A 12,840-nucleotide genomic window follows, 5' to 3' on the forward strand; every position below is an offset into this window, starting at 1 on the left:
CAAACTTGCTGGATCAGAAAGCATTTTTTTTTTTTTTTTTTTTTTGAGGCTTTTGGTACATGTTTCCAAATTGCTCACCACAAAGGCTGTGCCAGCTGACATTTCCAGGAGCAGTTTTGCATGTATTGGTTTCTTTTATGTTAGCTGACAGGGCTGAAGCTAGTTTTATCCTGTTTATCCAATGTTTATTCAAACTATTTCATTTTCTTCATATAGTGTATTTCCTGGGCTTTCCAATTATGGGGATGTGGTGGGCATCTCAGTCTAAATCCTAATGTTAATTAAAATGCTTTTAGTGGTTTATCTTGGATTTTGGGAAATAGTACTCGTCTTTAAGGGATTTCCTTCTATTCCTATTTTTAGGCTCTTTATTAAGACTGTATACTTTATTTAATGCCCTTTCAGCATTTGTAGAAAATATCTAAGTATCTTAGTTTTCTCTTTTAATTTGTTGTCGATATGAAAAATGTTGATTGATTTCCTGAGAGTGCACCACCATTGCATCCCAGGAACACACCTTGCTTGAGTGTCTTCCTCCACTCCCTATTCTTATTTTTATTAAAATAATTTGTTACCTTTAGTTACAGGCTAGTATCAGAACTTCTTTTGGTGTGTCTCTATTTCAAACATCCTTTTACTTTGAATTTTAGATCCTCTTCTCTAGGTTCCTTACTTACCATTGCCTTTGTCTTTATCTTTTCCCATTTGGATGTCTCTAATCTGGTTCACCTGCTATTTGTCTAGTACCTCTTCTCAAATATTTTCCTCAGATGGGGACATGAGTGACAGGCTCCCTGAATCCACGCCTACTCTTCTATGTTTCTTTTGTCCTGACAGGTAAATGATTATCTTGGCTGGGAACAGGATTCTTGGGTTCCAGCCCTTTTTGTCTCAATAGTCTGTAGATGTCATTCTGTGGTCTTCCAGCTTCTGTTGCAGGTGAGAAGTTCAGGGCTAATCTGTCTTTTCTTTTTAGATAACTTGTTCTTTTCCACCTTGAAATTTGTAAGATTTTTTTTTTTCTTTAGTTTTAGTGTTCCAGAATCTTACCTAGAGAGGCAGAGCTGTGTCATTTCTCATTAGTCTAGCCTGGAACTTGTGGGTTGCTTTCAATCTATACTAATTTCTTCAACTCAGGGAAATTTTATTCCAAATTGTTTTATATTTGACACTATTAAATCTGTTACCTTTTCTTCTAACTTTTTGCTGTTTCCATTCTAGGTCTCAGTCTCTTCATATGTTTACTCTGTGATTTGAGATTTTTTGCTCTTTATCTTTCGGGTCACTATTATGGGTCTCATAGAAACCAAGCATCTTTAAACTCATCTACTGCAGTTTTTAATTGGAAAGTCATTTTTATTTTAGTTACAAAAAGAGCTTTCTTGGTGCTCCTCCCACTGAATTTTCTTAAGTGCTTTCTTAGTATTTTTATTAGTCCCTCTTGCAGCTTGTTTCTCTGTTCTGAATGACCTTCATTTCTGGCTCCTGAGCCTTCTAATGGGTTATTCTTTTTTTTGTCAGCTCAAACTGGTGCCAGGACTGGCTGATAGTGTCTCTTGAATGACAGTCTCAGTTACAGGAGGTCAGGTGGTTTCTATTCCCTGGTCCAGAGTGTAGAGGCAGGCAGGAGGTCAGTCCCCAGGAGGAAGCTTCTCTGGACTCTGGTTTTCCCGGCTCTGACTGGCCTTTGGAACAGGGCAGACTTGGCTCCATTTGCAGCCCTTCTCAGCTGGGGTTCTGAGAGGGAATCAAGTTCTACTGCTCCAAGGCCTCCATTATATGCAGTGAATTAACTTCTTTCCTGTGTATCTGAATGGCTCTATGCACCATTCTTGGGATAAGTGAGAAAACAGGCATTCAAATCACTTGGTAGGGCTTAGTCCTCTCATGGATCCCTGATGAGTGGGGTCAGGCACCCCCAATGCACTGCCCTTCACTGGATGGCAAAGAGGGAAATCCCACAGCTGTCTGGGGCCCAAGCTCTTCCCAAGAGGCAGTACAGTGCAGGGGTTAAATGTATGGGCTCCAGAGCCACACTGCCTGGGTGGGACCATAGGCAAATTATTTAAATTTTCTGTGCCTAGCACACTGTAAGCACTTAGTAAATGTACTTTCTTTTATGGATATAATTGCTGCTGCCACTTCCCCTTCGATATTGGCTAATATCTGCTTGCTTTGACACTATTTTCCAGATGCCCAAACGGCCGAAGGTGAAGCAAGCCCTATTTCCCTTCTTGCCGCCTGAACCCCAATGCCTTACTTGCTGTCCAGCCCAGGAACTACTGACTCAGGAGAGGCAGGTAACAGGGAGCTGGACTGGGGGTGGTGGTGCTGGTTTGGAAGCCACATTCTGATTATTATGAAATCAGAATCTTATCCATTTTGAGAACTGCTGTCTTTAACAGCAGGCCTGGCCAAAGATTCCTAGCTAATGGCCTTTGAGGGGTGTTGGCCTGAGGCTATTTCCTATTCTCTCCTCATGCCTTCATGGATACATTTTAGATAAATATGATCAGTTCTCTAGGGAAGTAGGAGATATTATTAGATAGGAAGAGTCCTTCTTCTCTTCAGGGAGGGTATCCCTGTTCATGTGCTCAACATACCTGGAGGCTTGTTTGGGACTTGTGCATGTCCCCCCAGCTCAGGACCCACACTTGGTCATGTGATTTGTCATAGGACAGCTTAGTTGGCAGAGGGTCCACACCTATGGACTTGAAAAAAAATAATAAGTCATCATTACTGTGGAAGCCAACATAATGGTTGTTTCAGGGATTTGTGTGCATGGACATCACTCCTGGGACAGCAGGAGGCCAGCCTGGCAGCCTTGGCCATGACCCTATTTGGGAACAGAAGCTTCTCTTTGTATTTGTCCTTATAGGCATAAAAACAGTTGTCAATGTTCTCCCTTTAAAACACTTTCCTTGCATGTTCTACTTAAAAGGGACCCAGATCAACATGGCAAAAGCCTAAACACAGAAGATTTATGTTTTCCACTTAAGAATCAGCTCTAGGACCCTCTCTTCACTTCTCCCGAAAGCCTTTTGGGTCCCTTGCTGCCCTGGAGTCTGGTGATTTGGCTCTTCCCCTGGGGTCATCTGAGACGGACTCTGAGAAGCCTCTATCTTGCACATCCTTCAACTGGAATCTCTGGGACTCAGATTATAGCATCAAGCCAAATCTATTTACTTTACTGCTCTAACTGAAACTCTATCTCCTGATGATATAGCTTCTCCTGTGGCCCTGTCAGATGAAGGCTGTGTTCTCTTCTACAAGTTCAAAAACTCTGCTCTGTGATGCTCATGAAACTAGACTATGACTCTGCTCCTCCTGTCATCAATCAATGTCCTGGCCACTTCCCTTAGTTCACAAAAGACTTTGAACCACAGTTCAGTGTCTTTACCACTCATCTGGTCAACTTTGGTGCCTTCAAATCCATGTGGATGACTCACCCTGGAGCCCTGGCTTCTCCATTCCTTTTTCATTTCAATTATTTTTCTTCTTTCCCATCTCAGGCACTATAACTTAGACCTTGTCAATACAATTTCTGTAATTTTAATTTCAACCAAACATAATCTAGCCTTTCTGATCTGGGGGAAAAGACAATTGTATTCGCTCTGCCCCTATTTCTTCTTTAAAGAAATGTCTATGGAATCACTCTATCCTCTTCTTTTCCTATCAAGTTTCTCTCTTCATCACTCCATTAAATTGTTCTAGACCTTCATGCCAAATTCAGAGAGCACTTTTTGATGCCGCTTTTACCTATCATTTCAGCAGGCTTCACATGGTTGACTACTGTCTTCAGGAAAATTTTTCTTAACTTGGTCTACCAAATCCCTGGCTGCTTCTCCTCATCTTGATTTCTAAATGTTGGCATGTCCTAAGTCTTCATCTTTCACCACCTTCTCTCACTATAAATCCTCTCCCTGGGTGAGATCATCCAATACTGCAGCTTCAAATAACCCCCTAGAATTACTCTATTGAGATCTCAACCTAAGTTTGCCTACACCTGTTTCCTGTGGAAATATGTTCCTTCTCCAGATAGTAGCAACTCTGAAGGCTCTAAAATGAAAACTAAAACCAAAACCCTTCTTGACTTTGCTTTCTCTACCAGCTACCACGTTTCTCTGCCTTCTTCACAGCAAAAGCTCCCTAAACTTTGGACTGTAGCCATTCTTTCCTTTCTGCTCAATCTTTTCCATTCAGATTTCATATTCTCACCTCTTGAACTCCATTTTTGTCAAAATCAGTGGTTAGTTTTCTGCCCTCATGCCTAAAAAGTGACCAGGGGCGCTAGAAGGAACCCTGCCGGAGACAGCATCATGGAAGCCCAATTCAGAAATTCTTTGTCTTTGTAACTGAAGTTCTAAATGTTGGTGTGCCCCAGGGACCAGTACTTGGCCTTTTGTCGCTTACGTTTTCTCTCAAGAGGACCCCATCTAGACCCATGACTTTAAATATCATATTTTCAGCTTCTGGTTAGGATAGACTTGTTTGTTGCAGAACAATGAAGACTATGATTCTGGAGAGGGAGAACCCCTGGATAGGTGAGCTGGTGGTTTACAGCCCCTTTTCCATGGGGAAAATTGCCAATTCTGGACATGGGAAAGGAGCTGAGGTTCTGGGCATGGCCCAGGCGGTGAGCCACTGCTGGGGGACAGAAAAACCAGCAGAGACTTCGGAGATTGCCCAAGGCTGGCATGACAAGATCAGGCCCCCCTCCAAGAGATTTGCTGATTTCTGAGGAGGTGTAGGGCAGGAGGCTGACGAACTAAACAAAAAACATAGAATTCAGAAGAAAGCTTTCCATAGTCTCACTGTGCTGAGGGGCAAAGGCAGGGAAGAGGGAGTGGTGAATACACCAGGCCCTCAGTTTAAATCCCTGGAGGGCTATATAGTCTTTGACTAGGAAATACTGGAGGCAGACTAAAGGTTCAACTTAGTCCCAGACTGGATTAAATTATGGTTCTCTACTATCTCCACCTAGCATAGGAGACCGTGATCTCTCTCTAGGGGATGATGGCCATCTGGAGTTTTTACAATTCTTTAGATACACTGTTTGGCATTCAATAAGAAATAGCTATGCATGCCAGGGGGCAGACCCATGTGACTGAAAACAAGATAGAAACAGACTCACAAGTGATCCATATATTGGAGTTAGCAGAAAATATAGTTAATTCTCTCTTTTTTATACATAGTTTTAAGTATAAAATGCAATCCTTGAAATTAAGAACTCAATAACTAGGTTTTGTTAGACCCAGTTTAGACATAGCCAAAGACATAACCAAATTGAAGCACAAAGAAACCAAAATAAAAAAATGATAGAAAATAAGAAAAGGTAAAAGAGACATGTGGGACACAATGGAAGGTCTAACTTTTTTTTTTTTTTAATGGAGTTCTTGATGAGGAGACTATTTGAAGAAATAGTGGCTGAGAATTTTCCAATCTGATGAAAGACATCTATCCACCCATTCATGAATGCCTGTAAACCCCAAATCAGAATAAACAAAGAGCATCACATCCAGGTACTTCATCATAAAACTGCTAAAAACAAAAGAGAAGACTTTTAAAGTAGCCAGAGAGAGAAAAAAGATAAATTACCTTCAAAAGAGCAATAAGATTGTAAGTTCACTTATCAAGAAAAACAATGGAAGCTGGAAGATAATGGAACATCTTAAAAGGTTGAAAGAAAATGATTGCCAACCTGGAATTCTGCATCAAGTGAAAATATCCCTCAAATATATAGACTTTTTTTAAATAAACAAAAGCTGTGAGAAGGTCTGCACTAAAAGAACGAAATGATCCCAGACAGAAAAATGGAACTGCAGGAGGAATAAAGAGCAACAGAAAAGATAAAAGATGTGAGTGAATATAAATGACTATTGACTGTACAAAATCAAAATAATCATGCCTTGGGGGATTATAGTTAAAATTTATTAGAACCATAATACAAAAGGCAGGAATGGTATTAGTAGAATTAGTGTTCTAATGCTCTCTCATTATTGGAGGAGTGAAGTAATAAGTTGCATGAAACTGTATTGAGGGCAAGGATGCATGTTGTAATCCATATGGTAGTAATTATAATGATAGCAATCATAATAATAAAAGAATGCATCACCCACAAGAGGAAAAAAAATAGAATAAAAATGTTTGACTAATCCAAAAGAAAGCAAAAAGGAAGAATAAGCAACTTAAACAGGTAAGTAAAAAAAAAAAAAAAGATGACAGATATAATTTAACTATGATTAATTACATTAAATATAAATAGATTAAATACTTCAAGTAAAAGACTAATATTGTTAAACTAGATTAACACCAAAAACTTAACTACATGTGACTTCATAAAAGACTACCTTAACTATAAGAGCACAGAAAGGTTGAAAGTAAAAGGATGGAAAAATTATACCATGCAAACACTAATCAAAATAAATCTGATTTAGCTATACTAGTATTAGATAAAATAGACTTTTAGGCAAAAAACATTACCAGAGATGAAGAGGGATAGTTTGTAATAATAAAGGAGTCTTTGCCCTAGGAAGATACTACAATTCTAAACCTGTATTCACTTATTCAAAATAGACAAAGCAAAAAAAGTGGATAGAACTTAAAGGAGAAATAGATCTACAATCATAGGGGGAGAGTCTAACACACTTCTAAGATTGTCTTGCCAAAATTCTGTGTGCTATTTTGGCTAAGCTACTTGCCTCAACACTGGCCTTTGGTCTCATTGATAAACAGTTTTCCACTCCTGGGACATAAACTTCCCCAGAGCTCAACCCCACAGCTGGTCCTCCCAGTTGCTTTCTGTTTTCATGTGTGTTTGCTTTAAACTAACCAATCCTTGATTCCTGTGGGAAATGTACTAACCTCTACCCCTGGACCACAATAAAGGCACAAACCCACGGGTCCCTCTCACTCTGTTTGTGAGCTCTTCCCCATTGGCTGAGCCACCCAATCCCACTGGACTTCCCACTGACTGTTCACTGGCATCCCTCTCTCCTTGGGATCTGAGAATAATAAACTATCTCTTCTCATTCATTATTGCCTTGGTCTCTCATTATGTCACACCTGACCTCTACTCAGACCCAAATTTAAAATCCAACTTAATTCAAAACACTGATAGCCTAAGCAGACAAAGAAATCACTAAGGATACAGATGATTTGAACAAAACAATGAATGCACTTGAGATAATTGATAGATGTGTGTGTGTGTGTATATATATGGAATACCATGCCTAGCAATGTCAGAATACCTTTTTCTAAAGTACACATGGAACACTTGCCAAAATTGGTCATAAAGAACGCTTCAATAGATTTCAGAAGATTGAAATAATTTAGAATATGATTTCTGGCCAGGGAAATTATTAACAAATAGCTAGAAAATCTCTTGGATTTGCCAGGAGAAACCACACCCTGGTTATATCTCATCTCCCCACAATCAGCCTGCACCTGCCTAGCTGATCATTGTTGGAGAAAATGACATGACCCTGATAATCCTGAAGTGGGCCCCTGTTATTGTCCAGTAGTTCTATCACATTTCCCTGGTCAATTCAATCTCACATTTGACTTTTACCTCTCTTGTCAAATCTCCAGGTTTGGTGATTTTCCTTCTTATTTCACTGAGAAATCAACCAGAAGAGAACTTCATCTAACTACTACCACCTGTTTCATCTGTGTGCATTTATGTCTGAAAACTTTCAATTTCTTCCTGTTAAAATGAATGACTATCCATGCTTTTATCTAGGGTGAGCATCTCCACTTGTATCCCTGAGATACCGTTGGCTCTTACCTGCTTTGATGATGCAGGAGAGATGGGGGGACTTTTGCGAACAGTTATTCCTATCAGCATACAAAATGCTGTAATGTCACATTCTAAAAATGTTCTCTTGGCACCCACCTTAAAAGCTGCTGCATCATTTGTCTGTTTACTCACTTTACAGCAAAACCCTTAAAAACAGTTGTCTATATTTACCATCTCTACTTCCTCACCTACTATTCTTATTTGAATCCATTCCATTAGCCTTTTATTCCACCATTATTATCATATCTGTTCCTGCCAAGATGATCCATAATCTCTGTGGTACCAAATCAGTTTTCATAATACAGCATTTGACACCATTGACCATTAACTCTTCCTTGACACACTTTCTTCTCTTGGCTTCTGGAACACTACCTTCTCTAACGGCCTTCCTACCTTTCAGGCTACTTCTTCTTGGCTCCTGCTCTCCTTCCTAAGCTTTAAAGGTTACAGTTAGACCTTCATGGCTCCAACCTTGATCTCTCCTCTATCTATACTACCTGTAGTGATTTCATCCAGTTCTCTGCCTTTAATACAACCCATGACTCCAGACCTGTTTATCCACCTGCTTAGTTGACATCTCTACTTACATATCTAATAGAATCTCAGACTTGGCACGAAAACTGAATTTCTGTTTTTGCCCACAACCTGCTCCATGCCCCTGCTCCTCCCCCTGCTGCATGCAAAGTCTCTCCTATCATAGTGCATTGGCTTTTTTGCCAGTATAACAAATGACCACAGACTTCATGGTTCAAAACATCATAAATTTACTCCCCTACACGCTGGATGCCAGAAGTCTGAACTCAGTTTGCCTGGGCTGAAATCAGTGTGTTGGCAGGGTCAAGCTCCTCCCGGAGGCTCGAGGGGAGAATCTGTTTCCTTGCCTTTTCCAGCCTCTAGAGCTGCATTCCTTGGCTTCCTCGGCTCATGGCCCTCTCCTCTATCTTCAGTGGTCACATTGTTTTCTTATTCTGTTAGTCAAATTTTCCTCCACTTCCACTTCATAAGGACACTTGTGATTGCATTTCGAGCTCACCCAGATAATACAGGATAATCTTCCCATTTCAAGATCCTTCATCACACCTGCAAAGTCTTTTTTTGCCAGGTAAAGTAACATTCACAGGTTCTGTGGACTTGCATATCTTGGGGGGCCATTATTCAGCTGATCACACATAGGAAATGGCATCACCATTCTAAAGTTGCTTAAGTTAAAAAAATACAACTTAATTACCCTTGATTCCTCTTTTTTTTCAAACCTTTACTCCACCCATTAGAAAATCTTTTGGGCTCTATGTTTAAAATACATCAAGAATCTGATCACTTCTCATGACCTCCATTGCTGTCATCAGGTCCTGCCTGGTTTACTTCAATTACCACATCCATGCTTTCTCTTTCAGACTGTTCTTAACACATTGGCCAGATTGACTCTTTAAAAACACATCACATGGTGTCACTCCACTGATTAAAACCCTTCAGTGGCTTCCTATCTCCCTTTGGATTTAATTCAAGGCCCTAATTGGCTTCTAGGGTCCTACATGAGCTGGCTTTTGTTTACTCCTGAGTTCACTGCACCCCACTTCCCCCCTCATTTGCCATACTCCAGACACACTAACCTTCCCTTTGTTCCCAGAGTCTGAACACCACTTGGCATTTATATCTCAGATTCTATTCCCCTCCAGACAGACGGCCAATTTCAGTTAGTCTTCCTGTTCCTCTGTCACATTTAACGTGGGTTTTCACAGTCCTTACTGCTTACTGCTCCCTAAAACTCTGATTTATGGTCTGTCTCCCCAGCTAGAAAATAGGTTCCAAGAGCATAGTGACTTAATTGTTCACTCACAGCTGTTTTTCTGGCACTTAGAACAGTGCTTGGCACACAGTAGACAATAAATACTTAATGAATAACTACACATGAATCGTGTCTCCCTAACCCTCACCTCCCCAATCTGACTACCTCTCGTAGGGCCTGGGGAAAGTGCAGAAAGCAAAGAACAAGAATGTGACCGGCTGCGCCTCAGAATTTGAAGCCTCTCCCCGCTCTCCTAAGGAGCTGTACCTGCAGGACTTTCTGGGCTTGAACGTCGACCACGAGGACTCTGCTCAGTGCTGGCTGGGCTACATAGATGTACCGGTTCCGGACGTTGACTGCGGATGCCCACTGGCATGGCTGGGTGGCGTCATCTTCCCCTTGAGGACAAATTTCTTCCTGTAAAGGAGATAGGCTGCCATATCTCTTCTTTCTTCCCTTTTCCCCTGACATTTCTGGGTTTCCTCTCCCCTGACTTCCCTCTTTCTTTTCTTCTCTCTCTTAGTACCTTTGCATCCACAGAACAAGACTGACAAACCCTCCTACATCACCAACTTTTTCACTTAACGTTCCTTTCATCTTTCACCTCTTCCCACCTTTTTTTGAGGTTATAACTCCCTTTGCAGCTTTCTCAATAGGAGAGTAGAAGAAATATGGATCCAGTAGCTGCCTATCTGTCATCTAAAAATCTTCTGTCAATGGCTAATCTTCTGAAAGAGTGCCTATACTTTTTCTCCACGTCCTCACTCCCACACACTCCTTAACCCACTGCCTTCTGGCTTCAGCCCTCACCACAGAGTTGACATTGTTCTCACCAAGATCAATATCGACTCCTCAGTTACTAAATTAAATCTCTGTCACCATTTTATTTGAGCCTGAGGCATCATCTGACACTGCTGACTATTCCTTGTTTCTCTTCCTTCCATCTAACTTAGTGGCTAATGCTTTTCAGCTTGCTGATCTCTGTATGTTGAAGAGCCCAGGGTTCAGTTCTGGACTCCTTTTCTCCTCTAAAAGTCACTCCCTTATTAATCTCATCCAACCCTATGGCTCTAAATCTAGTCTACATGCTCACAACCCCCAAATTTATATTCTTTAGCTCAGGGATCTTTCCTGAATTTTAGACCTACATAGTTAACTGCCTAACTCCCCTTGGTTGTTTAATGTGCATTTCAAACATAAAAGTCCAAACCCAGCTCTCAATTTTACTTCCCAACACTGCTCATTCCATTTCAGGAACTGGCAGCTCCATTGTTTTACTTCCTTAGATAAAAAACTTTGAGGTCATCCTTGACTCCTGTTTTTCTCTCCCCACCCTCAGCCTTCATTCAAAGCATCAAAAATCATTTCAGCTTTACCTTTGAAATATATCCAGAATTCAACTTTTTTTTTATCACGTCCACCTCTGTCACCTTGGTTCAAGCCACAACCTCTGTCACCTGAGTAACTGCTACAGCACCCAGACTGTGCTCCTTGATTCTACCATAGCCCTCCCTCACCTGTTCTTGACATAGCAACCACAGTGATCACTGTAAAATGGAAGTCAGATCATGTAATTTCTCTTCTCAAGTCTCTCTGATTGATAGCATTCTTGCTTGCTGAGAATAAGATCCAGGTCTTCCCTGAAGCCTGCAGAGCCCTACACCCTCTGGCCCCTGCTGCTCCTCTGACCCATCTCCTGCCGTTCCCACCACACTCCATGCATGGGGCACCCCTGAGGTTCTGAAACATGCCAGCCACACTCCTGCACCAGAGCCTTTGCACTGGCTCCTCCTGTTGCCAGGAATGTTCTTCCTTAGATATTTACATGATTTATTCCCTCATTTCCTTCCAGTCTCTACCTAAGTGTCAACCAATTGAGACCTCTGACCCAATCTAGATTATCATCCTTACTCCCTTCGTTTCTTTTTTCCCTCTTACCACTTGACTTTGTACATTTATCTACATGTTTATAAGTCTCCACTAGATTGCAAGATTCTTGAGAACAGGGTCAAAGTACATTTTGTTCACTACTCTATCCCTACTACCTAGTACAGTGCCAGCATGGACTTGGTACTTAAAAATATTTTTGAATAAATAAAAATGAATGAAAAAGGAAACCTTCTCTTTTATTGTCTTCTTTGATATACATTCTCATGTTTTCTCTCCTGACCCTGGCCCTGACTCCATCTCAATCTTCTTTGTCATTCCTCTTAGTCTATCTGACCCTTAACTGTTGATGACTCTCAAGGGCTCTCTTCTAGGTGCCCATCTCAAATCACTCTGCAAATGCCCATGGAGATTTTTTGTACCCTCTTGGCTTCAGCTAATATCAATGTGCTTATGGCTCCAAGATCTATGTCTCTAGCCCAGAACCTCCTTCAGCTCCCACCTAACTTTCTCATGATACCTCATACTCACCCATCCTGAAATATTTCTCTACCCTCCATACCTCCTTCTGGGTTTCCAATACCATCCTGGAAAACCACACTGGGAGCCTGAATGCTATCTTTGATTCTTCCTTCTCCAAAGTAACGCATCGCTAAGACCATCTCCCTAAATTTCCGTGAAGACCATCTACTTTCCATCTCTTATCCCATTTCTTTCCTAGATGACTGCAATAGCACTGTAATGGTCTCTCTCCTTTGATCCTTGCTCCTCTCTGTCACCGCATTTAATCCTCCTAACAAACCTAATTTGCACATGAGAAAACTGAAACTTATAAGGGTCAAGTAACTTTCTGAAAGCCACTTAGCCTACTGGATGACCAAGGTGCGATTTGAACCCAGGACTGCCTGACTCTGAAGTCTGTGCTCTTATCTATTACAGTACAAGGCTTCTTGCTGGGCAAAGTGGACATCCACTCTCACAGAGAGGCCAGAGAGAAGGTGCACCAACCCTCTATGAAAAGGCTTGTCCCATTGTAATACTCCTGTGCAATGTCTGGGCATTTTCTAGATGAGAAAATGGGTTTGTGGGGTTGCCCCACAGCCCACCATGCCTTCAGGACCTCTTTCACTGTGTCTTGTTCTAATTTCTTATCCAGGAAAATTTAGTCCTGGTTAGGATTTGTGGGATCTCCCCCAAGGCAGAGGTTAGGTTATTGCAAATATATGAGAAAATTAGTGCCAATATGTGGCTGAGTGCAATTATTTAAACCCAACTCCTGGAAATAAACTGAGACCACTCTTTTGAAATGGCTTCATGCTATTATGTGGAGGGAAGAGTCCTCTGAGGTAGCACTTTTAAAAAAATTATT

At 41.2% G+C, this 12,840-nt stretch overlaps 1 protein-coding gene across 5 annotated transcripts in view; it reads right to left on the minus strand.

Moving 5' to 3' along the window:
* FSTL4 (follistatin like 4) overlaps nt 1-12,840 on the minus strand; it is a 607,080-nt gene that overhangs the window by 11,070 nt on the left and 583,170 nt on the right. For 3 of the 5 annotated variants that reach the window (XM_037801899.1, XM_037801900.1, XM_037801898.1), the window contains 2 exons: nt 9,852-10,001; nt 2,604-2,711 (listed from right to left, as the gene is read on the minus strand). In XM_037801899.1, coding sequence (XP_037657827.1) covers nt 2,604-2,711; nt 9,852-10,001 — 258 coding nt within the window. The remainder of the gene's footprint in view (nt 1-2,603; nt 2,712-9,851; nt 10,002-12,840) is intronic. The other 2 variants (XM_037801903.1, XM_037801901.1) reach the window with 2 other exon arrangements.

Source organism: Choloepus didactylus, chromosome 13 (assembly GCF_015220235.1).
Source record: "Choloepus didactylus isolate mChoDid1 chromosome 13, mChoDid1.pri, whole genome shotgun sequence".
NCBI classification, from domain to species: domain Eukaryota; kingdom Metazoa; phylum Chordata; class Mammalia; order Pilosa; family Megalonychidae; genus Choloepus; species Choloepus didactylus.